General features: G+C 47.9%; 5 protein-coding genes across 5 annotated transcripts; 2 read left to right on the top strand and 3 right to left on the bottom strand.

The window, feature by feature from the left end:
• Positions 1–687: 687 nt before the first annotated feature.
• Positions 688–1,441, bottom strand: F5891DRAFT_1004381 (UPF0057-domain-containing protein). Its single transcript, XM_041360349.1, has 5 exons — positions 1,251–1,441; positions 1,162–1,190; positions 1,090–1,107; positions 970–1,030; positions 688–913 (listed from the first exon to the last, which is right to left on the bottom strand). The coding sequence occupies exons 1-5, from the start codon at positions 1,301–1,303 to the stop codon at positions 880–882; spliced, it is 195 nt and encodes a 64-aa protein (XP_041231747.1). The 5' UTR covers positions 1,304–1,441; the 3' UTR covers positions 688–879.
• Positions 1,442–1,788: 347 nt separating this feature from the next.
• F5891DRAFT_942247 (kinase-like protein) lies at positions 1,789–2,645 on the bottom strand (the record flags this gene model as incomplete). Its single annotated transcript, XM_041374399.1, has 4 exons — positions 1,789–2,016; positions 2,072–2,281; positions 2,340–2,408; positions 2,466–2,645. Coding segments are annotated over 4 exons (687 nt in total), but the record flags the coding sequence as incomplete, so codon positions are not given.
• A 2,572-nt stretch (positions 2,646–5,217) lies between these two features.
• Positions 5,218–6,465, bottom strand: F5891DRAFT_553978 (kinase-like domain-containing protein). Its single transcript, XM_041372234.1, has 7 exons — positions 6,401–6,465; positions 6,283–6,344; positions 6,037–6,222; positions 5,949–5,979; positions 5,859–5,896; positions 5,590–5,805; positions 5,218–5,536 (listed from the first exon to the last, which is right to left on the bottom strand). Exons 2-6 carry the CDS (start codon positions 6,298–6,300, stop codon positions 5,614–5,616), a joined length of 465 nt encoding a protein of 154 aa, XP_041231745.1. The 5' UTR covers positions 6,301–6,344; positions 6,401–6,465; the 3' UTR covers positions 5,218–5,536; positions 5,590–5,613.
• A 5,081-nt stretch (positions 6,466–11,546) lies between these two features.
• Positions 11,547–12,406, top strand: F5891DRAFT_553962 (uncharacterized protein). Its single transcript, XM_041372233.1, has 2 exons — positions 11,547–11,609; positions 11,657–12,406. Exon 2 carries the CDS (start codon positions 11,927–11,929, stop codon positions 12,302–12,304), a length of 378 nt encoding a protein of 125 aa, XP_041231744.1. The 5' UTR covers positions 11,547–11,609; positions 11,657–11,926; the 3' UTR covers positions 12,305–12,406.
• Positions 12,407–19,327: 6,921 nt separating this feature from the next.
• On the top strand, positions 19,328–22,827 carry F5891DRAFT_553929 (glycoside hydrolase family 3 protein). Its single transcript, XM_041372232.1, has 12 exons — positions 19,328–19,948; positions 20,052–20,168; positions 20,215–20,285; positions 20,336–20,569; positions 20,620–20,744; positions 20,803–21,370; positions 21,429–21,635; positions 21,685–22,005; positions 22,059–22,089; positions 22,145–22,320; positions 22,375–22,441; positions 22,500–22,827. The coding sequence occupies exons 1-12, from the start codon at positions 19,535–19,537 to the stop codon at positions 22,740–22,742; spliced, it is 2,574 nt and encodes an 857-aa protein (XP_041231743.1). The 5' UTR covers positions 19,328–19,534; the 3' UTR covers positions 22,743–22,827.
• The last annotated feature ends 4,569 nt before the right edge of the window (positions 22,828–27,396 follow it).

Genomic DNA, 27,396 nt, shown 5'->3' with positions numbered 1-27,396 from the left:
TTCAGAAATTATGATAGTGTAGCAGACTGAAAGGCAAAATCAACTCGGGTGTCTGTAATGTGATTGTGATTACGCACCAGTAATTTGGATGTAGTTAGCATATATTATATACGCAGACGCACTTGCGTAGCCAGCAGAGGATCGAGAACCCGAATACGATGACCTATTGATAACGGTCGAATCAATTACAACAATGGACGACAAAGACATGAACTGAACTGATGGTAATATAGATCTTTTGAACCTGTCCTAACATGAAGTTTAGAATGAACTGACAGGCCCATAAGGCTCACTAGGGACGCACCTTTTGGTCTGTACTATGACTTGAATCGTGCAGGCATGTCATTACTGGTAACTCTGTGACCCTGTCCAAAACGTAGCATCATGGGGCCCGGGCAGTGCGCTTGGTCTCATGATGCGATTACATACTATTCATACACGGGCTAGTACACATGTACTAGTAGCAAGTCCCACTGGCACCTTTAAATTTGCTCCCGAGGTAGGCACATGACTAATGATGCAGATTCTTTAAGGAGTCACAGCTGTTGGCTATTATGCGGTGCTTTGCAGCTGATGCAGGAGAAACATTCAATTATCCAAGACGATGCGATGCATATGCGTTGAGGTGAGCAGTAAATTTGTGACTCAAGTGCCAATGGGCGGGCCGCTTGCCGTGATCACCTCATGTTGACTCGAACCGAATTGATAATCACTATTAGATAGTCGTACACAGATACCGGGCCCAGTTGACAACTTGAACAGCACATCATCGAGTCCCAATTTCCCCGTCACCGTGGAGAGATTCTGCTCGGAGATTCTACTTGATCTAAGCTCCTTGCAAAACGTTGCGCCGATAATTTTAATGACGTTATGACGTCATTACATTGCTCCCTCGCTCCGAGAAATGAGGTACCTAAGTGCCCACTATCTGAGCAAATGGACCGACTTCACGAACGGAAGTTAACATACCATGCATGCAAGACTCCTGGTATCCAACCCAAGATCGTAAGGCAGATATTAATCCAAAAGTCTGGCAAAATGGCATGAGATTTAATCGGCGTCGAGAGGTGTATTGACTGGGATATTTACCTGCAGCACATCCGCGTTCTATTGGCATCGACGTCGTCATTAATATAATAATGTAGGAGGCATTATACTTACTGAAAAATACGGCTACTGGCGGAAGGACCCTGCATGCGATTTCAGTATGGTAACCAATTGATTTAGGACGTTGAGCATAGCATACGTACAGCGCAACAAAATACAAGATGACATTCCGTGTAGATGAAACGGTGGTGGGCATTTTGAGAAGGGCCTATGTGAAAATACGGGGCTCGTTAGATGTCCAATAGATTTGGACGTTGGGCAACTTATATAACCAGAGGTATTTCAATGACATACGTCATGTCTGTTGGAGTGACTGCATGCTGGGCGGAGCTAGCTAGTGGCTGACTCCAGTGATCCGTTGGAAAGATCAAACAGAACAACCGGTTTAAGCTCAAGCTTCAAGCTTCACTTGCCGACTGTATGCTCGAGCTGCTTCGCTGTGTACACAAAATGTCTCAGCTTGCTTTTGATTCAAACGAACATGATCTAGTATCCGATGAACTATCGTTGGTACCACGTACTTCAAGTTATATTTGATAGAAGCTTGATATTGGGTGCGGCCAGAGCATACAAAATCCAAATTGATATTTGAATCACGTCAAACTGCTTCAACACCACTTTCCAGGCGTGAAGCACTCGTAGAGAAGTGTTACATCCAATTCATCAATCTCTTGTACTCCGTTAAGCAGACTGGGATGACAAGGCTCGTAGTTCATGTCCTACAAACGCCACGATTTCTCCGACCAATGGACGTCTCGCACGAGGCAGCCAACATCGCTGCACAAAGCTCCGGTGTCCAGGCGCTATTTGCAAGTCCCTGGGAGGCTCTGGTTTCTTGCCCCTGATGATTTCTCCAAAGACTGTCAAGTCGTTCTTCAAATAGTAGTAGGGTACCTTGCAAGTCAATATCTAGAGCGAGCGCAAAGGGAATAAGTTCCGACGGTTGAAAATTCAAGTGACTAACCTGCAATAGGATACTGCCAAATGAGTAGATATCGCACTCGGTGCTGAGCGATGCATTATCTGGTGCCTCATATAGCTCTGCAGCTGCCCATCGGATATTCCCTCGAATAGAGTTCGTAAAATAGGAGGTACCGATAAACTCCACGAGGATAGTAGAAAGACCAAAATCAGCAAGGCATGCCCGGCCGTTGCCATAGATCAAAACATTTGACTGGAGAGTCTGGATGTGAGTAATGAAGAATAGACCTTCTGTGAGTGGCTATACACACCCCTGTCAGGTCACCATGAACAACTGATTCACCGTGAAGATATTGCAGTCCAAGGGCAATGTCATTTAGCTAACGTGTGTCAACATATCAGCAAGCGTCTGGAAATACTTTCAAAAAGGGGCTCACAAGGAAAAACTTATCTAGAAGCGACAACACCTGTTGTCGAAACTCAAGAAAGCTCGTGAGAGCTCCATGATCAGCCCACGGGCAAACCATTGCAGGGTAGTAGGGCCCAAAGTCATTTACTACCCCCCAGAGTGGAAGAATGTTGCCATGTTTGAGACGCCCCCAAACTTTCAGTTCACGACGTAGTCTCTAAGCCGAGTTATCATCCGAAAGATCGACATGAATGGAATAGAAACATTACATTCGCCTTCTTTCGCTTCTCTTCCTCGTTGTCCGCCTGGAACGCGCGAATGGTCTTCACTGCCACCACCTACATCACAGTCAGATGATACGGTAGCAAGTGTCACAAGCTGTACGTACCTCATTGAGCCTGCTGGGCTTAACCAAAAAACATTTCCAGATGTCTCCAAAACCTCCGAAAGCAGTGGGGTAAGGCGGTCTCCCCTGGACTTGTTTAGTAAGATCCTCCAGAAAATGAACTTCCTCTTTCCACGGTACACGTTCTTCCTCCTTCCTCCGGTTCTCTTCCTCTGTAGCGCGCGCCATTTCTCCTTTCAACCTACCTTCCTCCATGCGTCTTAAGTTATCTTCCCTTTGTTTCGCCACCTCCCGGTACAACGCGGGATCTTGTGCTGGACGTCTTTCTTCCACACCATACCCCCTTGTTGAGTTCTCCGCATGCCTTGTAGGTCCTTCCCTTCTCTGGGCCTGCGCTTCCCTCATCTTGACTTCGTCTTCTTTCTTCTTCGCAAGCATAGCCTTCCGCTTGATTTCGTCTTCTTTGCGTTTGGTTTCCTCCTCTTGCGTTCTTCTCATCTCGAGCTCGTTGCGCTGTGTTTCGTTCCATGATCGGTTGAGTGTCTGATGATACTCGCCCTCAGAGACCTCATTATGCGTATTGGTAGGCTGAACGGGATAGTAATAGCTCCCGCTCGTAATGTTTAGCGAGGGGTGTTGAGAATCGAGCCTGTGAGACGACTGCCAATTCTGCGGGACCTCTTTTGGTGTCTCTTGGTAGTATGAAGACTCATGGCGGGTTTCGTACGGCAAGCGCGACGGACCAGTCCAGTCTTCGCGACTCGAGCTGGGCTGAAAGCCGCTACTATCGAACGAGGCCGATTTCTGGGCAATGATAGGCCTACTGCTAGATGGTGGGGGTCCGCCATAGCGTGCATGTGAATCCTGGATGTGAGACGGACGATTAAGGGTCATGCTAGATGGAACGCCGCTGTCTAACGAGAACGATTTCTGGGTGATGGCAGGTCTAATAATAGGTGGTGGCACACCGGGGCGTGTGTACGGATCTTGCGGGCGTGATGGACCATTCCGGCCTTTGGGATTCGAGCTGGACTGCTCACCGCTATCGTCAAACGAAACTGATTTCATGGCAGCGGTGATAGCAGAAACTGGGTGCATATTGGCGGGGGCTGCATAACCTGGGCCATATGTCGTTGATGAAGATAAGGCTGGGTTATAGGATGGAGGATCAATGTTGGCATGTGACCTGTGTCTGTCTCGCTCCTGATCTAGAGCCGGAATACGATCGCGGTCCCTGCTGGAAGCGATGGGCTGTGGTACGTGATATGAAGGGTCTGCACCCGCTGTGCCCCCGCGATGGGTATCATTGAAGTAATGCGACGCCTGGCCACCCCCTTCGGGCATGAAAACGCCCGCATTTTGAGTGTGCTGTCTTTCTTGCCGGAGACCATTCATAGCGAATTGCTGTCTAGCCATGCGCTCTCGTTCACCAGCGGTGAGTAAAGGTTTTGGGCGCTCAAAATTTGGATTTGACGTTGACCCTACTCCCATAGTAGATCCGGCAGGACCCCTGTCGCCGCCGCGATTCGGACGTACGGGGCGATTAGTGTGCTGTTTTGAGTCCTCTGCAATACGTTGAGAAAGGACAAAGAAGAGGATGGACAGCGGCTTTGTCTTGGCACTCACTTCCAGGCCTGCCCTGCATCGCAGGCTGATGCTCCTTTGCCATACTTTCTGACCACTACGATCATGAGCTGGAGGAAATATGCGTGCACGAATCTCTCTGAACTTTGGACGAGCAAGTTATGGAATGGGACAAAGTACAGATGCCGGTACGAGAGATAACACGGAACTAAATAGTGTAGGCACGATTACGGTATCGTTGGTCTGCAAAGGAGGGCGCCTGTGGCTTGTGGCTTGAAGTGACTGATCCAGGTTTCCAGGACCCCGACTCAGAGTACTCGATCGAGATGACAGGCGGAAAGTTTGATGAAGCCGTCCAAGGGACAAGGGCTGGACTGCGTTCGATTCATATATGACTAGTCTTGGAGGGTCTACAGCCTGAGTCGAGCAGCTATCATGATTATGCTGCTAGCTTCATTAGTGCGAGTCGATACTGATTTTAGTCTTGCTTACCCTGCGCTAATGATAATGATGATGAGGTGAAGGCCATATGTATATTTCTCACTGCAAAAGTTCGTACTCTTCGCGCCAAGTGTGATTCGATCGCAATCAGCCCTGAGTACTATGGCGATTCGTCGGCAAAGAAGGACCGCGGGAGTCTAGGCAGTACTTCTAGCTTGCTGGACACTGGAAATATACCGTGTTGACACCGTGGACAATGATGAGTGCTTCCGAGGTCACCGGTCAGGGATGAATGAAGGGAGAGAAGCTTATATTTATGGCCTTCGGTCAGCTCCTTCCAACTAAGTGTTAGCTAACCACAACACCTTCCTAATGAGGAGTTGAAAATGATTCTCCTCAAATTTGAAAATACTCCGGTGACCACACAATGCATTTTCTATAGATACCTTAACTCAGTTCTTGTTACATCCTAATAACACTGGTACTGTCAGTATATATGTTCAGAAAGACTAGGATGACACAAATTGTCGTTCACATGCTATACATGTTACGATTTCCGCGATCGACGGACGACTTGCACGAGGCAACCAGCATTGCTGTATGAACTCCCAGTGCCCAGGCGCTATTTGCGATTCTTTAGGAGGTTCCGGTTTTATCCCTTTGATGACTTGTCCTAACACCGCAATATCCTTCTTCACATTGTGGTAGGGTACCTTGCAAGTCAATACCTGGAGCATGTACGAAGTGAACAAGACATTTCGTTCCAAATCGAGTTACCAACCTGGAGCGTGATACTGCCAAACGACTATATGTCGCACTCGGGGCTGAGCGAGAGCTCGTCCTCCTCCGATACTTCACATAATTCTGCAGCTACCCATCGGACATTCCCTCGGATGGAGCTCGTAAAATATGAGGTACCGACAAACTCCAGAATGATAGTGGAGAGACCAAAATCAGCGAGGCATGCCCGACCGTTGCCATAAATCAAGACATTTGACTGGAGAGTTGGCATGTGAGTAATGAAAACCTTCTGTGTGCGGACGTACACACCCCTGTCAGGTCCCCATGGACAACTGATTTGCTGTGGACTGAACCAACATGAGTATTTGAGAAATGGGGTGCGGTGAACGACAAACTTACGGTATTGCAATCCAAGGGCAACATCATTCAGCTGGAAAACGTAAGGAGGTCAGTAGTAAGCCCCTGGAGCTAGATGCACAGAGCTTACAAGGGAAAACTTATCGTGAGATGACAACGAGCTTTCTTGCCTCTCAAGATAGCCCGTGAGCGCTCCGTTTTCGACCCATGGGCAGATCATTGCGGGGTAGGGTCCAAAGTCAGTCGCCACTCCCCAGAGCGGAAGAATAGTATCATGCTTGAGACGGCCCCAGACTTTGAGTTCGCGACGGACTCTCTAAAGTGGACTCAACATCAGATAAACTGACACACGCAACGCCGTGGAAGACCACATTACCCTACTATTCTTCCGCATCAAGACCTCGTCGTCGGATTCGAAAGCACGAATAGTCTTCACTGCTACCTTGGTCATTATCAGGATAGTAACAGTAGGAAGTGCGACAAGCTGGGCATACCTGGACGGTCATATCGGGCTTCACTAAATTGCACTTCCAGATGTCTCCAAAGCCTCCAGAAGTTATTGGATAGCGTGATCTTCCCTGGAGCTCATCAGTAAGATCTTGTAGTGGATATGACGGTACTCGGGTTTGCTCTGGAGATGCTGTGTAATCCCGGAAAGTACTATTAGTACTAGACTCGACGGTAGCACCAGTTTCTGTCCCGTTCCTGTCATCCGTTTCAATCACAATCCGAAAATCTCTCCGAGGGTATGATGGTTGGCGCACAACTCTCGATTGGAATGGATGTCCCTAGTAAAAAGTTAGAAGTAGTGTGAAAGAGAAACAGAGAAAACTCACCTTAAGCTTTGCATTCCCATCATCCGCACCCTAGTAAATAATTGAAACTATTAGGGAAAGACATCAAAACACCAAAGCACACGTACTACAACTTCGAGCGCCGCCTCCAGGCTCCATACATAGATTTTTTTGTCTGGTCCAGCACTGGCAATGCATTTTCCATCGCGGGACATGACAACAGCCCTAAGTTGGTCATCATGGAAGAGTGGATCTCCGACTGCCTGATTGGTCTCGAGATCCCAGATGCGAATGGAGCAGTCAGCTGATCCGCTAACAATATAGCTTTCATCGGGAGTCAGACAGAGGGATAAGACGGCATTGACGTGACCCCGAAAAATGAAGAGTTCCTGCCCATCAATTGCCCGCCATTTTCGAATGGTATGATCAACTGAGGCAGAGAAGATGTGTGCGCCGTCCTTGGACCAACACAATGACGGCACCGCATTTTCATGTCCCTTGATCTCAAAAAGCAGCCTGCCGTCCCTTGACCATATGCAGATCGGACCGTTCCCACCGCTCATGAACTTGTCGCCTTGTGGAGAGTATTTGACGGCCATGACCCATCCGCGACTGGTCTCTATGGGTGGTACTATTTGTCGACCAGTATACGGATTCCAGCGTCGTATGGTGCCGTCTTGCGATCCACTTGCTATCTCTAGGTCGTTGGACGACCAATTGAGGCACCTAACTGTACCATCATGCCCCTCCCATGGGTCGCCGACCATGCTGCCCTCCTCTATATCCCACAGCCGCAATCTACCGTCTACATTTCCACAAACAACCATCGTTTCGTCCGGGGATACTACCATCGAAGCTATCCCTCCCCCATCACTATTCAAAGTTTGTCCCACTGGCTCACCGTCTCTTTTCCACTGACGAATCGAACCATCGTCAGACGCGCTCATTATATTGCCACTGGTAGTACCCAAGTAGGCAAGACTCCATATGCATCGAGAGTGACCCTCGATGATATACTCTGGCATCAAGCTTCCTGCCGGATGTTCTGGCTTTGGTTTCTTCCACGATGTGGTCCGATTGTTGTGGTTAACGAAGTAGGACCGACCGAGTGGTGAAATGTGCCATTCACATCCAGGAACGGCGAGATATCCAGGATAATCTATGTTCAACGGTGAGTTCCTCGCTCCTTGTCACAATTTCATCCCTCACCTAGTCGTACTCCTGGTAAAGGCCGGTTCCACGAGCTAATCACGAGTGTGTCATCCTGATATAGTGTTTCACCACCCGACGACGTCTTAAATTGATGCCACATAGGAGGAAGCGCTTCATTCCCGCCTGATTCTGATTGAGTAAGCTGGTGGGTATCACAAGGTAGCTGCTCACCTTTCCAAAGTGCACCTTGGCGGTGCTGTGCACCATATGGTGGTGGACCTTTCGCGCTCGTCTGAACATGTGTTACTAGTGGGCTGAATGACCTTTCTCGACGTGCTTCTCTCCGTTTTGCTGATGTGCTTGACTCGCCGAATGCGCTGAGCATGACTCTGATCAAGAGGACGTTGCGCTCCCAGACAGTTGGAAATGAACTAGAGGCTAAGCTTGACAATGGGCAGAGTCAATGGCGAAGGGCAAGAAGAGATGCTGTATTTATACATGCACATCAGAGGCAGTGTCACATGCTGTTAAAAGATGCGATTGGCAAATACATAGTTTGTTACGATAATGGAGCGGCTGTGCATATATCGACATTTGGGTCCGTACACCGTACAGGGCGCGTAGCAACACTTCCTCCCAGTTACATATCCGAGCTGGGTGCACCCTCACAATAACCCAAGTGCCAAAGTTGCCAACTTCTACTAGGGTCGCAAAAGACTATTACGCCGCTAAGAGACTGCATTCCGAAACAGTGGAGACAACTTTACTGGTGCTGTTGTCAGCACTTGGGGTGGATCTGGGGAAAGCAGCGGAAGGGAAAGGATGTGCACGAAGAGAGATGGATCCGAGTGCGCAGATGACAATCACAATGTTGATTACCAGAGTCAGACACAGGTGCGGGGGAACGAGAACTAAACTGAGTTTATGCGTGCCACTATCGTACGATCATATATCATTGTAGTGGTATTCGCCACATCTGGCCATCAGTGAATTGATGAGTCCTCGATATTGTAGCCGTGGGAAGTATAGCACGATGTAATTCTGCTGCCGCCAAATATTAGCTTATATACTGCGAGCAATTTGAATTGCACATATATACTCATGTATGCTTGTAAATCCAGCTTAACATGAATGATTTATAACAATCCTGGGACATTCCGCCTTTGCAGCCAATGAGTAGTGGTAGTATACCTGAGCCAATTGTTTTGAGCTTCGACATCTTACCTGATCTTGTTTTTTAATTACAATGTTATTTGAGGCCTTTTGATGGAAAGAGCCTCGGGCATTTGTCGACAAATATAAAATACCATTAGATTTAGTCACAAAGCTATGACATTCCTCCTTTTCAGATAATGAGGGGTGGTAGTAGACTTATCCCAATTATTTCGTGCATTGTCGTTTGGCCCTATTTATTTATCCCATTACAATGCTATTCAAGCCCTTCTCGTGAGAAGATACCTTTAGCGGACAACTTTTGAAACTGGCTGTACCGCTTCCAGCGGCCTCCGCTTTCAATAAGACTACATTAAGTATTTTCAAAACAATGCTTTACATGTTTCTGATTGCTGCTTATTGCAAATGTGAAAGTACAGCGGCGCTCTACAAGGCATCAGCGGGATCAATTGTGCTACAGCGCTGGAAATATCCTAAGTCCAACATTTGTATATGTTTGTTCATGTGACGGTGCGCTCACAAAAGTTCAACTTGAACTTTTCTTCCCGCTCTCACTCGCTCTCACTCATCGCTACTCTCGCTTGCCACTTTGGCTGACGATGATGGTGCGATGACAACGACGATGACCCGACAGCAACAACCCAACAACATCAACACGACGACGACGATACAACGACAATGACGACGACGACGACGACGACACGACGACGACGACGACGACGACACGACGATGACGACAATGACGACGACGACAATGACGACGACACGACGACGACAATGACGATATGACGATGACGACGCGACGCGATGCGACGACAATGACGACGACGACGCGACGCAATGCGACGACAACGACACGATGCGACGACGACGCGATGCGACAATGACGAGACGACAACGACGACGCGATGCGACGAGATGACGATGACACGACAACGACGCGACGACATGATGCGACGAGACGACGATGACGATGACACAACGACGACACAACAACATATCTCTCACTCGCTCTCATCTATAATAGATAGATAGATGTTCGCTGTTTATGTCAGATTTAAAATTTAATGGAATTTGCTTGATATCATTTAATTGAATTGGAAAAGCTGCCTGAAAATAATGTGCTAGTATTGTCGTGAATTGAGATCCTATTTACGAAAATTTGAAAGGGATTAAAATAATTAGACAGATTGCCAAATCGTCAAATTCTTGCAGATTTGTGCAAGTTGGATCGCATTTCATCCAATTTGAGAAGGAGGTTTTTCCTGAGTAGCTTTGACATCGGAAGCAGATATAAGAAAATGAAAAACGCTTCTTTCCTCTACAAGGTCAAACATGATAATGTAATGACCGATGGCAGAATTATGCTGATGTGTGCGATTGTGTACTATATATTGTGATATATGGCTTTCTACTTTCTTCACCAGTTCACTGATGACTGTTCTTCCGAAACTGTGAAATGTGAATATGCAAACCTGAATGAACATCGGACATACACGATCATGTGACCCTGGTATGTTACACAGACATGTCCTGTGCGTTGGGCAGAAGTACACGTCGTGCAGACCAGGGATGAACTGGTCGTTGTTGAGATTGCTGGGAGGCGTGGGATGATTCTTGCTGTCATTTGGGGCCAGGTGAAATTGACGCGGCCCTGCCGCGGTCGTGACGCGCCTGTGACGCGGCACTGACGCGGCATATGTGACGCGGCACTGTAACAAATTCCTATGTACAAATCATGTTTACACAACTTCATATCGCATTCCAAACACTTTGAATCATCGTTAATGATCAACATATGAGTGTCTGCCTGCGTACAGGCTCTATAGTGCTGTATTCACCTCTCACCAAATTTACAGTGCTTGTCCTCTGCGTTCATACTACTAGTATGCATCTTGCCGTCAGTCCTATATTGTTGCATTACCTCTAATTCGTTCATCTATGTTGGTTTTCAGATGCAGTGTCAAATGTTGTCTCACCGTGTCAAGCTTCGACCTCACCCTGCCAAGTTTGATCCACTCTCTATACCCTACACCAACACGTCGAGCCCCAACCATGGCATGTCAGAAGCCTCGTTTAGGCTGCGTCAAGCACTACTCACACCACGACAAGTTCTCCCAAATATCTTCGCAGTCTCTGTACTAATATCAACATCCACACTCTATGCCGCGTCGAGACCTACTACAGTGCCGCGTCAACCATAGCACATACCGCGTCAGTGCCGCGTCAAACAAGTTGTGCCGCGTCAGTTGCCGCTTCAAACCTCGTCACTGCCGCGTCACCCGCGCGTCACGCCGCGTCAAACTTCATTCATGCCGCGTCACAAGTAGCACATGCCGCGTCAAACCTCACCACCTCAACTGTCACACTGTCCGTATAACTTAGGTACATTTTACTTTACATCTGTCATAATAATTGATATTCTAATAGTGTTCCTTTTCATCCTGACAGAATTAGACGTCGTACACTGTAATTGTCCATAGGCAGTAATAAATTTATTTTACTAAGCATTCTTTCGTTGTCTCCTCTGGGCTCGAGAAACAACCGTTATTATCGCGCTTTTGTAAATCGTATCATGGCCTTTGTGAGTTCTTTAAAATACGGAGTAAACTTGTTATAACCATCTTTTAGCAATTAATCAAACATATATTCAACTTTTTCTATCCCAACGAGACAGAGAATCAAAATTATCCAGATCGGCCGGGTCCGCTGCTGAGTTTTGGGGACCTCATACCCTGCTATGACCGTTCAGGTGCGTCATCCGACATATTCTCCTTGTGAACTCAGATTTGACAAATAGAACTGCCTTTGGTGCATGCTTTCACTCTCGTGGTTGCTCACCGAAAGGCCAGTGATTTTGAAAAACGCATCGAAGCTCGAAACGAAGAATGGAACGATAGCATGCTGTTGAAGATGGCTTGGGCTGATCTCATGATAAGCTATCCTACCAATAGCTTCGTGGCTGATGTCGACCTCGAGTGTCTGACCGCACTAGAAGGAAGGATGTTCGAGGATTCCGAAGAAGCAGGACCTGCAGGCAACCAGCAGTGGGGTTTGGATGCTGGCCAACATCACAGGCGATGGAAATTGTATCTTGGAATTCCTGATGAATGGGTTTCTGCAAGAGATTATAGCGAGAGTGAACTTGAAGTGAGGAAGACATTACCTGCTCCGTTCGATAGATATCTAACTTATGTGATTGACAGCGCGGCCCCTTATTCAGTGATAACTCTGATGCTACATCTTTGGAGTCTGCAGACGAGCTATCCGAAGCTGTAGTTCCTTGTCTGCCGGCCGAAGAATGTCCGCCCGTTAAACGTCGATGTGCTCCACAGGCTCGAAGGGTCCAGAGAGGGAGGAAAAGAAAATAGTCATTGGCTTATGTATACCTAGTTGTACATGGCTCTGAGGCAAATAAAATAACAAAAGAGTGGTCGTGAACTCATCCAACTTGATCTGGAAGTTGAATATAGAATATAGGAATGGCGCGTCAGTGGTCGCGTCAAGGATCGTTAGTGCCGCGTCAAGGCTCGTCAGTGCCGCGTCACATGCGCGTCACGCCGCGTCACGGCCGCGTCACGACCGCGGCAGGCGCGGCAGGACCGCGTCAAAATAGCTACGCCCTGTCATTTGGGCGGCTGTCGCACCACCAAGGCAACTATAATCAATTGGTTATAACGTTCAGCATGGTCGTACGAGCTCGAGATTCGTTGGGGATCATGTATTCATGCGCAAAGAGTTCAGAGGACGCTGCTAAAGATGGCACTTGCGTGACCGACTCGCGGCGAGGCTATCTCTGCGGCTGTCTGCACAAGAATCGCGGAAAGATCGCGAGTGGAGAAAAGGTATAAATTATTGCGGGCAGTTGCGTGAACAATTCACCAAAAAGGTACAACTGTCCCAAAGCAGTGACTGTCGCTGAAAGTGTATGGCCATGGCGAGGAAGTGGTGGAGGTGAAGGTGAGATTGTGGCAGCCACGTGAGGTGTTGAGATTACAAGTGGAGGCGGGAGGAGTAAGCGCCGTGCAGACTAGGGATAAGCTGGCTGTATGTCGAGATTGTTGGGATAATTCTTGCTGTGATTTGGGCGGCTGTCGTATGATTAATAAAACATTGCGATCTTGTTGGGTGAGCCTTGTGAAGGACATTATATTCGTGTTCTGTTTACCAGCATCGATGGACGGTTATTAGAAGACACAACTATCCCCCCGAGAGTCTGGGGGATGATCGAATCGATTAACGTTTAACGTATTAGTAGAGACGTAAATTTTTGTGTATCATAGAAAAAATATACTTTGCAATATGGACGACTGCGAGCAGTCTGCGAGCCGACGTCAAAAATGTCGCTCGATTCTTTTTATGGCTGCGTTCGCACTCATTCACCCTCATTCACCCCGTTCTGATCCTTATCTCGGATCCTTCGGGACTCGACAAGTATACAGTACCGTAGTCAACGTTTAACGGACTCCAGGATTACAGTGGAGAGACCAGAATCAGCGAGGCATGCCCGGCCATTGTCATAAATCAAGACATTGGACTAGAGAGTTGGCACATGAGTAACAAAAACCTTCTGTGTACAGACGTACGCACCCCTGTCAGGTCCCCATGGACAGCTGATTTGCTGTGGACTGAACCAACATGAACATTTGAGAAATGGGGTGCAGTGAACGACAAACTTACGGTATTGCAATCCAAGAGCAATGTCATTCAGCTGGCAAACGCAAGGAGGTCAGTAAGTATTTGGAGATGCTAGATATACTGAGTGCTCCGCATTCAGCCCATGGGCAAATCATTGCAGGGCAGGGTCCAAAGTCAGTCACCACTCCCCAGAGTGGGACAATGCTATCATGTTTGAGACGGCCCCAAACTTTGAGCTCACGATTCACTCTATGAAGTCGATTCAACATCAGATAAACTGAGTCCTGACACGCGCGATGCCGTGGAAGACCACATTACCCCTACTATTCTTCCACATCAAGTCCTCGTCGTCGGATTCGAAAGCATGGATGGTCATTATCAGGATGATAACCGTAGGAAGAGCGACAAGCTGGGCATACCTGGACAGTCACATCGGGCTTTACTAAATCACACTTCCGAAGTTCCAGATCTCTCCAAAGCCTCCAGAAGTGATCGGATAACGTGGTCGTCCCTGGAGCTCATCAGTGAGATCTCGGAGTGTATGTGACGGTGCTCGGGTCTGCTCTGCAGATGGTGTATGATCCCTGGAAGTAGTATTAGACTTGACGGTGGTATCGGTTTCTGTCCCGTTCATGTCATCCGTTCGGAACACATTCCGAACATCTCTTCGAGGGCGTGTGGGTGCTGTATCTTTGGTATTGAGAGATGATTGCGCACGACTCGGTGTGCGAGTTCCAACCCTGGTTCTCGGCTAAATGGAGAGGTCAAAGATTGAACTAGACATGAGAAAAGCTGAGTATGCTCACGATCGGTTGACGCACGACTCTCGATTGAGATGAACGTCCCTAGTAAAAAGTTAGATCTAGTGTGAAAGAGAAGCAGAGAAAACACCTTAAGCTTTGCATTCCCATCATCCGCATGCTAGGAAATGACCCAAACTATTAGAGAAAGACGTCGAAACACCAAAGCACACGTACTACAACTTTGAGCGCTACCCCCAGGCTCCATACATAGATTTTTTTGTCTAGTCCAGCACTAGCAATATATTTTCCATTGGGGGATATGGCAACAGCCAAGAGGGCATCATCATGCAAGAGTGGCCCTCCGACCGCCTGATTGGTCTTGAGATCCCATATGCGAACGGAGCAATCACTTGATGTGCTAACAATATAGCTTTCATTGGGAGTAAGACAGAGGGATTCGACGGTGTTGGTGTGACCCCGAAAAACAATGAGTTCCTGTCCATCAATCGCCCGCCATTTTCGGATGGTGTTATCTCCCGACCCAGAGAAGATGTATGCGCCGTCCTTAGACCAACACAACGACGTCACCACACCATCATGTCCCTTGATCTCGATAAGCAGCTTGCTGTCCCTCGACCATACGCGAATAATCATGTCCTCACCACCGCTCATGAATTTGTCGCCTTGTGGAGAGTATTTGACAGTCATAACCCATCCGCGACTAGTCTCTATGGGCGGTACTATTTGTCGACCAGTATCCGGCTTCCAGCGTCGTATGGTGCCGTCTTCTGATCCACTAACTATCTCCGGGGTATGGCGAGACCAATCGAGGCACCTCACTGTGGTATTATGCCCCTCCCACGAGTCGCCGATCATGCTGCCCTTTTTAATATTCCACAGCCGCAGTCTGCCGTCTGCACTTCCACAAACGACCATTGTTTCGTATGGGGATGTTGTTATCGAGCATATCCCTCCCCCATTGTCATTCAAAGGTTTTCTTACTGGCTCTCCATCTCTTTTCCATTGACGAATCGAACTATCGTCAGACACGCTCGTTATATTGCCACTGATACCCAAGTAGGCAAGGCTCCATATGCATCGAGAGTGACCCTCGATGACGCACTCCGGCATCAAGCTTCCTGCCGGGCGTTCTGGTTTCGGTTTCTTCCACGACGTGGTCTGAGTACTGTGGTCGACGAAGTAGGATCGACCGAGTGGTGAGATGTGCCATTCATATCCAGGAACAGCGACAAATCCAGGATAATCTATGTTCAACGGTGAGTTCGTCGCTCCTTGTCGCAATTTCATCCCTCATCTAGTCGTACTCCTGGTAAAGGTCGGTTCCACGAGACTATCGCGAGCGTGTCATCTTGATATCGTATTTCACCATCCGACATCTTATACTGCTGCCACATAGGAGGAAGCGCTTCATTCCCGCCTGCTTCTAATTTAGTAAGTTGGCGGGTATCACAAGGTAGCTGCTCACCTTCCCAAAGTGCGTCCTGGCGGTGCTGTGCACCATATGGTGGTGGATCCCTTGCGCTCGTCTGAAGAGGTACAACATGTGCTGGTGGTTTGAATAGCGCTTCTTCTTGTGCTCCTCTCCGTTTTGCTGATGTGTTTGACTCACCGAATTTGCTAAGCATGACTTTAATCGGGAAAGGACTAGACGGTTGGACAATGAGCTAGAAGCTAAACTTGACAATGAGGAAATCAATAGTGAAGCTTGTGAAGGACAAGAAGATATGGTGGAAGTGATGGAGAGACCTGTTAGACGCTCAGGCTCACGTGCTTATTTACATGCGCCTTCCATGCATCCCAAGCCATCAGGGGTAGTGTCACATGCTGTTGAAAGAACCGACCCGTCAAATTTTTGGAATACACGATTTGTTATGATGTATGTGCCAATGGAGCGACTGTGCATATATCGACATTTGGGTCCGTACACCGTACAGGGCGCGTAGTAACACTTCTTCCCAATTACATATCCGAGCTGGATGCACCCTCACAATCACTCAAGTGCCAAGGTTGCCAACTACCACTAGAGCTGCAAAAGATCATGGCACCGCCAAGAGACTAAACGCCGTCATCACTGAAAACCAAGATCTATGATAAACCCTTATATACACATTATAATCCCAACAATGTCTATAATCGTATAAAATATGGCAGTGCAGAAGCCATAGTCTTGTATAGAAATATATTGTTATCCCTTGCGACCAATCTTTATCATGATTACCTGTGCCCGGCATTAGTTGAATGAATTTGGCTGTGTAAAAACTCAAACAGATTGATAAACACGCTAAATTCTGAAAACAAGATATATATGTGTAGAACACTATCCCCTATGACCAATAATTATCAAAATGGTTTTCATTTGGCATTGGCTGCATGAATCATGTTGTGACAATACTAAAACTGTACTGAAGTGATGATGCATGTTCGAAAAAGTGTCTCTCATTTAGCATTTCTAGCACAGCGGCTCTCCTGTCCAATAAGTAAAAGAGATAGAAATTCTTGCCATCTGTACCATCATATGGACAATTGCTTCATTGGCATCATGGTATTGCGGGTTTTATACTTGATTGGCCAGGAAGTCACATTGGGTTGTATAGGATTATACAGAGACACTCGGTACAATACATGTAGTTTATCAATGCCTCGCCAATTCTCTACCCTAATCTCATCATCAACACCATCTGCAGGAACAATAACATGGGTTGAACCACAACATATATTGTTAGTGCCTTGAAGTCCAATGAAAGCAAGGTGTCGCGGCAACTTGACACTATTGTTTCCTTATGCAGGGATTTGCACTGCTCAAGTGGTTGACTGAGTTTGGCGGTGCCGGTGTACAATCAAGCTCGGCGGTGCCAGTATAGGATCGAGTTTGGCGGTATATAATCGAACTCGTGGTACCATAGGATGTAACAGGATCGAGTTCAGCCATAGAATCGAGTTTTTGGCCATGGAATCGCAGGGATCAAATCCAGATATGAGATTGAGTTCAGCCATATCATCAAAGACCAGTCATCCTTAGACAGAAACATAGACCACGACATGACATATCCTGTTACCAGACCCTGTAGTACAGTGCGACTTTCTGGATGGCATCCTGTCGAGAAACTTGCAGGAAGTAGCGTTAATGAGTGATTGAAGGCAGAGTAGGTGATAGTGGGGATTGAAAATAAAGTCTGAGTCGGATCCTTACTTATCAATGACCGGAAGATATGCTCGGCCGGTGGTGACTGAGGTCTTGACCCTTCCCAAGGGAGTTGTACATCGTTCGTTTTGAGATCCGGTGGTCAAACTATTTCAGAATAGGAAAAGAGAAGGAGCAGGGTCGGAGCCGGGTAAGGTTGCGAGCTTCGGTTGCAGACAGCTAAAACCAACAGAGATCCGACTCGGATATCAACGGCAGTTTCGAGTATCGGTCGAGGATGAATGGCTAATGTTGACTATGAAGAAAGGCCAAAATGCAGAATGGGTTTCAAGTAGGATTAAGGGATCATCCAGACCACCATTCACTACTGCCCGATCCCAACAACCGCCAGTGCTTAGCGCACATGCCCAGCGCATGTCAGCAAATGCTGACATGGCTTGAACATATGCGAACCACACCGGAAGGCACCAGAATGAGAGGAGTGGAGGAGGGCGAGAAGGAGATGAGGGAGAGGTAAGTTTATGTCTTGGGTGCCTATGGAAATGAGGTAGTTAGCAGCATAAAAATGCACAATACATATCACACGCACTTCTGCAGCTTAGAGAAAGGTACCCACAATCCCTCGGCCGCGTTCAACACCATCAATCTCCAGTAAAATGTCACAGCTCATTCCAAGCACCACATCCCTTCGAGCTTTTGACAGACCGGCAGTGCCTGTTCAAGAAATCGGCTCAATGTCGAGTAAGACATGTTAGGACCTCATAAGCGAAGAAGGATGGCACTGACCGCATCTTGAGATGAATTGTTGAATCAGAAAATACGACAATGACGAGCAAATGTAGCGAAGCCATGGAGGACGAGTGCGACTCACAGTGGTGTGTGTGAGTTTTGTGTGTCTAGAATTTTTGGATAGATCCAGCGCCATATACGTTGAGCGTATGCCTACAGCATCGATGTCTTCCTATCATTCTGCACTGCTATATAGTATTAAGCAATTATCACGCATGAATGCAAAAAACTATACCACCGGCTTAGAATTCGACATACTGTTAGAATAATATGTCGAACACGACAAACAAGCTCATGGATCAGGAAAATGATGCTTGATAAGTAGGCCAATACATGGGTATATAAGGACAACACAGATTTCGCCAACCTTATAAGGTAAATATTGTCATACCGGGTTATCCGGTTTTCAGTGATGGTGCAGGCTAGGGATGAGCTGGCCGTTGTTGAGATTGCTGGGAGGCGTGGGATGATTCTTGCTGTGCTGTCGCACCACCGAGGCAACTATAATCAGTTGGTTATAACGTTTAGCATGGTCGTATGAGCTCGAGATTCGTCGGGGATCATGTTGGAGTGGGCTCTGCTAAATGCGTGCGCTGGACTCTACAACAAAGTGATGGGGCTGCTACTGCTGCCGGAACGCCCTGCCTGCGCTCCAAACACCGCCAAACAACCTCTGTGACCTAACCTATGTTGTATTCATTCTCATTGGTCGTATTAGCCGGAACATGAGCAAATTTATCAAGCACATGCTAGCGCTGAGGGACAACAGAAGATAGTGGGCAACAAACTGCGATGACGCGTGATGATTGTGGTTGAGGGGTCCGTGAGCGCGTCGCGTTGATCGGTATGCTCGAATTGGCACGCTGGCAGACTCCATGATATATTTGGTTTCGGACATCAACATCATGGCATCATGGCACGGTCCTTTCACAATGCAGTTTACAAGTTAGCTCACTTCTATGATTTTCACTGGTACTAAGGCTCGCGCTCCAGCTGGCAGCTGTGATCCGCCCGCACTAGCAGCGGCACGCGTGAAAATTGACTTATGGACTTCCCTGCCGGGCTCGTGTTCGGCTCGAACCCAAGTATCGGTTCCGAGTTCATAAATTAAGCTAGTGATTTTGACCTTCCATCTCTTTATCTTATTTTCCTCCAGAAATCAAGCGTGCAGCCGCCATGCTGTCTAAGCTACTGTCGTTGTCTATAATTCCATTCGTTCTAGGTGGACCGGCCACCCTGGCTCCGTCTGCTGCAACACCATCTACTCCAGGTGGTAACGTTAGCGCTACTGTAGCTGGTCCATATTCGTCGGTGACAACCTCATTCAATTCTTCATCAACTTCTGCTGCAACCTCAGCGACATCTTCTGCTTCCGCCAACACCTCAGGCGCGTCCACCACAACTGGTGTTATCACCATTCCACTCTCTAGCTATTCATTCACTCCATATCCCACACCTACTCTCAATCCTCGTCCTCCTGTTTACCCTGCAACTGATCCTTTGAACCCTCCTTCTGTCAGCAGTGATCCACAAGTCGTGCCAGATTTTGCGCCTGCGTGGGCTGCTGCCTACCAAAAAGCCGAGAACCTTGTGAGTGCATCCGTCTTAATGGCAATTTTTTTTACTGTCTTGCCATCTTTATCATTCGAAACTCTTTCTATGTCTCCACGTGCTGAACCTCTTTCATGTCCAGATATCGGATTACACTATCGAGGAAAAGGTCAACATCACCACAGGAGTCGGTTGGGCAAACGGGTTGTGCGTTGGTAATATCCCACCCAATAAAAACTTTCCCGGTCTATGTCTCGAGGTACGTAGCTTGAGTTTATGAGCTATTGGTCTCAACGATTTGCTAGGATTCGCCTCTCGCTGTCCGGTTTGCAGACTATGCAACTGCGTTCCCTGCTGGCATTCAGGTAGCATCCACGTGAGTCATCTTCAAGGTCACCGTCGTAACTTGTCTCATATCTGTCACAGCTGGAATCGTGCTTTGATGCGTGCTCGTGGCCTGGCTTTGGGTCAGGAGTTCAAGGGCAAGGGTGTCAACATTGCCCTTGGTCCCATGATGAACATGGGTCGCGTTGCTCAAGGCGGCCGTAACTGGGAGGGTTTTGGTGCAGATCCTTTCCTGACCGGCGAATCCGCATACGAGACAATTTTAGGCCTACAAAATGGCGGAGTACAAGCCACTGCCAAGCACTTCATCAACAAGTTTGTCTTTTTATACGCCTGTTCGCACTTGCATTCATCTGTCCTACTAGTGAGCAGGAGCACTTCCGCACATCAGAATCTTCAAATGTTGATGACCGGACTCAACATGAGATTTACGCGCACCCGTTCTTGCGCAGCGTCATGGCCGGCGTTTCGTCCGTCATGTGCAGTTACAGTAAGTCTCACTCATGTTCTATATACACCATTCACATGATCTGAGGTCTGAATCGCAGATCTCATTAACGAAAGTTATGCTTGCAACAATGACAAGATGCTAAATGATATCTTGAAGCGGGAGTATGGTTTCCAAGGTTTCGTTCAATCTGACTGGTCGGCGACGATGTCGACCCTCTCTGCTGTCGCAGGCCTTGACATGACCATGCCCGGTGATATCACGTTTGACTCCGGTAACTCCTACTTCGGAGGGAACCTGACGGACTACGTGAACGACGGCTACATCAGCATGGCTCGCCTGGACGACATGGCAACGCGCATCATCGCTGCTTGGTACTTCCTTCACCAAGACGAGGCCTACCCTGCCACGAACTTCAACGCGTTCAATTCTAACGACGAAGTGAACAACAAGCATGTGAACGTGCAGGCTGACCATTATAAGCTTGTAAGGGAGATTGACGCAGCTGGGACGGTCCTTTTGAAAAATGTAAATGGGGCGCTGCCATTGAACAAGCCGAGGAACATGGTATTGATCGGAAGCGATGCCCGTCCAGGCAAATTCGGCCCGAATGAGTTTTCAGATCAAGGTGGAAGTGACGGGATTCTGGCCATGGGCTGGGGATCTGGGTATGTGCTCTTTCAGACGTACTTGTACTTTTCCTGAAAATTGATCGACGACACATAGGACTGGTTACTTCCCTTACCTTATATCACCTCTCGAGGGTGTTCAGGAGCGTGCTCGCCAGGACGGGAGCAGCGTGTTCTGGGACTTCGACGACTGGAACACCGTTCTGGCTGGTAATATGGCATATGGCGAGGCTGTTGCTCTCGTTTTCACCAACTCAGACTCTGGCGAGGATTATATCACTGTTGATGGTAATCAGGGAGATCGGTACGTTCCTCGCACATCTTCAGTGACGGCTGTGCTCATTTCGAACCAGTAATAACCTCACTGCTTGGCACAACGGTGATGACCTGATCCTTGCCGTCGCTGCGCAGAACAACAACACCATAGTCGTCGTGAACAGTGTCGGCCCGCTCATTATCGAGCCTTGGATCGAGCACCCTAACATCACCGCTGTCGTCTGGGCCGGCATCCAGGGCCAGGAGGCAGGTAATGGTATCGCTGACATACTTTATGGCGCATACAACCCCTCTGGAAGACTTCCATATACTATTGCCAAAGATATCGCCGATTATCCTGCTCAACTCATCACTGATGATTCAGGAAACGAAATTGTCCCCATTGATTACACGGAGGGGTATGTCAACCGGACCAATATCGACTTGCATTGATATTGACTTCACTTCCCAGGTTGTTCATCGATTATCGCCACTTTGATCAAGTGAGTTCCCTGATTTTACTAGGCGTTTTCAAGTCTTAAACAAGGGTGAATGCAGGCAAACATCACGCCGCGCTTCGAGTTTGGCTTCGGCTTAAGTTATACCACGTTCACGTACTCTAACCTTGGCGTAACTCCGATTCAGTCGTCAGGTACTGATCAGGAGGGTTTGATCACTGCTTGGAAGAATGGGGAGGCTTCGCCCATCGCTGAAGGGTCTTCTACTGCGCTTTGGTGAGTTTTATTCAGACCAATGAAGGATCCGCAGGCTGATACGCTATTTACCAGGCTCCATGAACCTGCATTCCAGGTAACTTTCGAGGTCACCAACACGGGACCTGTATCTGGGACTGAGGTTCGTGACTCCCATTACCCTCGTTATCTCGATATTTAAGCCTAAGCTACTCGAATAGATTCCTCAACTCTACATTCACTTCCCGTCCTCCGCTAGCGAGCCTCCATCAGTCCTGAGGGGCTTCACGAACGTCGAAATCTCGCCGAAGGACACCAAGCAAGTCTCAATAACGCTCTCTCGCTATGACCTGTCTATCTGGGACGTCGTCGCCCAGGGGTGGCGCAAGCCTGACGGCCAGATCTCGTTCTCGATTGGTGCGAGTAGTAGGGACTTTAGGCTGCAGGGTAACATTCCTGCTTGATCGTGCTTCTTGTTTGAGATGCTTTTTGATTTGATTCGGTACATTTACTTAGTGGAAATTAACGTAGTGCAATTAATGCATCATCCAAACAATGGTGGGATGTCGTCGATCTGCAGCATACATCAAACATTCTATGGGTAGCCGTTGCATTCTCAAAGTGTGATACAGGGACATGGTGTTCGTGATCTCGGGGACATCTTACGAACATACCAGATGACTTGAACGAATGAGTGGGTCGCTGCAGAGCATGACCTTCCTTCATCGCTCTCTGTCAGATTCAACGATCGCGGATTTAGACATCTCGCCGTACGACACGAAGCAGGTCTCGATAACGCTCTCGCGCTATGACTTGTCTATCTGGGATGTTGTCGCTCAGGGGTGGCGCAAATTTGAGGGCCAGATCTCGTTTTCCATCGGTGTGAGCAGTAGCGACTTTAGGCTACCTGCAGGGCGACATTCCTACTTGACGCAGTGCGTGTACTTCTCGACCTATCGGCACTTCTATAATCTAGTAGACGTTCCATGCCATGTGTTAATTCCCCGAATGCTCAAACTCACTTTGAAAACATAATGTTTACAAAGAGATTATTACAGTGAAGCTTAAATACCACAACGATAGTCCAGATCTATACGCTCCCTGTGCAGTACTCGCTACACACCACTGCTAAGTAACAGATGTCCATGCTCCTGGAAGGCATGCGCAGTCATGTTAGTTCCTTCGTCAAACTCGGCCGCGAGTTCAGCGTGATATTGTCGAACACTAAGGACCAGACGTGGTCCCAGCACAAACATTTGCACCGGCTGGGCGAAATTGAGAATGCCGAAATAAATACCACTTTCCAGGGAATCGGAGGACTGCAGTAATGATTAGAAATGATTAGATGCAGATGACTGTCACGGGTTGGCGTACCAGCGCTGGAGACAGTGGGCCGAGGTAGAGGCAAGATACGGCAGCAAAGCTAGCACATGCAGGACTTCAGCGAACAAGGTAATGATATAAGCCACGGAACTCACGACACGAAGTATAGCAGATGAGTTTTGATTAAAACCGTGAAATAGTCCCTGATAGTCAATCCTGTTGGTCCATGTTGTCGTAATTCACGAAAGTGGTCCACGACAATCCAGACTACAAGACAGAAGGCAATGAGCTCCCACATAATGGCAGGAATCCATGCCGTTTCGTGAAGATGGACGGCATCTATGTCAGCGAAGACAATGGCACACTGATTGGTGCCGGAAAAGAAGCGTTTCTCTGATATTTGCCCATCAGTCTCGTGTGCTCAAGGCTTATATATCTACAGCTGAAAGCTTACCCCCTGAAACGCCAATGCCTGCAACTATCACCATAACTCCGCCCGTGATAGTTGAAGCGATCAAGACAACGATAAGAAAGATGAGCATCCTTTTGGATCGCCCATACATGGCATGTATGCGAGTCATCATGACCACTTGCATGATGGTCAATATTAGTAGGATACCGCAGCTGAACAACTCACCGCCCAGCATTGCATTGACGACGACAGTCATCCATACCAGCGTAAACCAAAGGACGGCGCCTGAAAACACGGGTTACTCGGAGGACTCGATAATTCAAATGAACGTACAACTGATGTGCTTATCACGTCTGATCAACAAGCCGCCAGAAAATGATACTCACCCCTGTATGGGGCTTGAATGAGCAAAAGGGGATGCCGGGCATCATACAGAATACCCACTGCATCTGTCATTGATACTGAATTGAGATACCCTATATGCCACCGGTCAGAAGACTGGGACACGGACACAGTGTATTTTGAGATACATACACAGCATGTTGATGCTGATTGCGAGATATAGTTTATTAGCACGGTGCAGTGCCACCTAATAAATAATCTTGCAAACTGTACGTACACGCAATATAGTAGTCCAATGTAGCGCACCTAGCGTATTCAAATTGAAGTCAGCACAACTTGTCGACTACGCTCATAGCATAACCTACACAGATATATAGACCAGTCATAAGGGACCAGTGTTGCGTCTTCTTCATTATCTTCCTGTGTTTCTGATATAGGACTTTTGCTCACCCAGACCAGTTCGACCTGTTACAACATGCTGAGCGGCTTCGCTGATAAAACACGTTGACTTGCTACCTCTTGTCCTAATGCTAAAGCTTGAACATACATCCGCATTTATCAATATAAAGTTCTTTCGGAAAGAATGATCTCGCTCACCCCAGTCGTATGCCACCGCAGCGGAGGATGCAACTGCGAAACCAGTCAAAGATGGAGTGAGATATATGGCGCATCCGCCTTGCTCAGGTTCTTCACGAACCTAAAAAGTAGCTGGAAATACGGTTCCAGTCGAGAAATGGCCACCAATAGGGATCATGTGAGATGTAGGACATAGTAGTGGTCAGTGAACTTCAAAGGCGGAGATGATCGATGATATCCCATCACATCTTGTTGTTGCACTTATCAAGGTTATCATTGGGCGCAGACTGAGCACAGCAACCAATGATATCAAATTACAGCGGGCCTGGTACCTTGAAGTATGAGTACTTGAGTTGGAACAGGTAGACTGGCCGGAAGGAAAATCGCCTCCGGCTTTACGATATATCATGTAATTCGGCCTTGGCCGCGGCGCATACTAGTGGCTGCACGACTGCTAGGTGAAAACACCGTGATCTGTCACTTTGGTGGGTTTCGAGGTCCGAAACGGTGACTGACTGGCGACAGCGGAGAACCACCTAACATGATGGAGCTGAATTACTGATAAATACTTTTATAGAGGGGATATATCTGAGGCATGGACTTCGACACTGAGCTTTGCATGCTCTTTGGCAGCAGGTTTGACGCTTTCGAATTTGCTTTTCGAGTGCTGGACTCAGACATCGCCAGTTTATGCCCACTGCCCATCCACTACTAATCACACGCCACTAGTCCCTGGCTAACCTCCAATCGTGCATACAGGTCTGAGCCCTCTGCTGTGCCCCTTAATTGCAGCTCTTCACCATCATATTCCAACGGATCAGCGAAACTCAACAGCGCCGGTGCACAGCTATGGTATCAGAGTATCATTTTGCACACTGGCTCTATTTATATTTGATCTCCTGTGCCTTTCGGACATTCTATGCGGGAGCTACACAGACATTGGCGCAACCTCATGCTTGCTTCAACCATGCGTCCCTTATTAAGAGAAATATATCAATTTCATGTAGATGGGACGGAATGAGCTATCTAGAATATATAAGCATGATGCGCAAACACAGATGAAAGGGAAGAGAGATGTTCAAGTAACAAAGTTTCAAAATGATTTCATGACTGACGCGAAGTGGAATGACGACTCAAGTAAAATCCGCAGCAGGAAACTTCGCAGGAAACTTCTCCCCTTCCACCGGTTGATTGGTGTGTTTCTGTTGGTCGTGCTTGAGACCCTTGTGCCCCTGCTTGAGACCCCTGTGCAGCTGCTACGGGTTGACCCGGTTGCGTTGAACTGTTGGTTTGGTTGCCGTTTGCACGTTGCATGGCTGCCTCCACTTCTGCCTTGCTGGGAGGGGCAATGGCGTATCTCTGTAATTGTGTTTTGGATGTCATTATTAAAGAATAGCAATCATGATCGCGAGTCACACTCACATCTTTTTTGCGGCCAGGAGCTACTTCAACGGTGCGGCTGAAATTTCCTACAGGAAATAAATTGAAATTCCAATTCTTGGACTCGCGAGGTGATGGTGGGGGTGCATCTGTAGATTGAGCACTGAGCCGGAGAGTGCTAAGCAAACGGGGCCAATGAATGAGAGACAATGAGCTATCCGATGGAGCTGCACGACGAGACGCGTGGTCTAACTCGCTGCCGAAGAAATCATTGCCCTGTATCATCAAAGCCAGATTAGCAAGAGCTGAAAAACGAAAGATTCTACTGACATATTTCGCCGAGCTTCTGCTATTGGCCTGTTGTTTGGAATGTAGATGGGCATTAAGAATCAAACGAAACATATGAGACAAGATGAGGTTGCTCACGAATGGTGGGCACACAACTCTCGGTTGGGCTGGACGTCTCTGGTAAAAGGTGAGATCTAGTGTGAAAAAGGAGCAGAGAAGACTTGACTTGCCTTCAGCTTGGTATTCCCGCCATTCACATCCTAAATGGCCAGAACCATTAGGAAGGGAAATCGGACAACAAAGCGCATACGTACCATAACGTTTTTGAGCGCTGCCTCCAGGCTCCATACATAGATTTTTCCGTCTGGTCCAGCGCTGGCAATGTATTTTCCATCGGAAGACATGGCAACAGCGAAGACTCTGTCATCATGCAAGAGTGGATCTCCGACTGCCTGATTGATCTTGAGATCCCAGATGCGGATGGAGCAGTCAGTTGATACGCTAGCAAAATAGCTTTCATCGGGAGTAAGGCAGAGGGATCTGACGTCGTGGGCATGACCCCGGAAAACGACGAGTTCCTGTCCATCAATTGCCCGCCATTTGCGGATGGTGGTATCAAGTGAGGCAGAAAATATGTGTGCGCCGTCCTTGGACCACCACAATGACGTCACCCAGTTTTCATGTCCCTTGATTTCGATAAGCAGCTTGCCGTTCCTCGACCACACGCGGATCACATCGTCCGCACCGCCGCTCATGAACTTGTCGCCTTGTGGAGAGTATTTGACGGCTTCAACCCA

Source organism: Suillus fuscotomentosus (assembly GCF_016647785.1).
Source record: "Suillus fuscotomentosus strain FC203 chromosome Unknown F5891scaffold_5, whole genome shotgun sequence".
Classification (NCBI taxonomy): domain Eukaryota; kingdom Fungi; phylum Basidiomycota; class Agaricomycetes; order Boletales; family Suillaceae; genus Suillus; species Suillus fuscotomentosus.
Note: the sequence above shows the minus strand (reverse complement) of the source record. Positions and strands in the feature narration are given on the sequence as shown.

Bases quoted from the DNA above. Each gene is read 5' to 3' on its own strand.
- F5891DRAFT_1004381 (XM_041360349.1), bottom strand. From the start codon at position 1,303: ATGCCCACCACCGTTTCATCTACACGGAATGTCATCTTGTATTTTGTT. The intron at 1,191-1,250 runs GTACGTATGCTA...AATCGCATGCAG, and splicing joins ATCTTGTATTTTGTTGCGCT to GGTCCTTCCGCCAGTAGCCG. The intron at 914-969 runs GTATGTTAACTT...GTGGGCACTTAG, and splicing joins CCAGGAGTCTTGCATGCATG to GTACCTCATTTCTCGGAGCG.
- F5891DRAFT_553978 (XM_041372234.1), bottom strand. The intron at 5,980-6,036 runs GTAAGCTCTGTG...TACGTTTTCCAG, and splicing joins CTCACGATAAGTTTTCCCTT to CTGAATGATGTTGCCCTTGG. The intron at 5,897-5,948 runs GTAAGTTTGTCG...ATGTTGGTTCAG, and splicing joins TGCCCTTGGATTGCAATACC to TCCACAGCAAATCAGTTGTC.
- F5891DRAFT_553962 (XM_041372233.1), top strand. From the start codon at position 11,927: ATGCTGTTGAAGATGGCTTGGGCTGATCTCATGATAAGCTATCCTACC.
- F5891DRAFT_553929 (XM_041372232.1), top strand. From the start codon at position 19,535: ATGCTGTCTAAGCTACTGTCGTTGTCTATAATTCCATTCGTTCTAGGT. The intron at 20,745-20,802 runs GTAAGTCTCACT...TCTGAATCGCAG, and splicing joins GTCCGTCATGTGCAGTTACA to ATCTCATTAACGAAAGTTAT. The intron at 22,442-22,499 runs GTTCGTGACTCC...CTACTCGAATAG, and splicing joins GACCTGTATCTGGGACTGAG to ATTCCTCAACTCTACATTCA.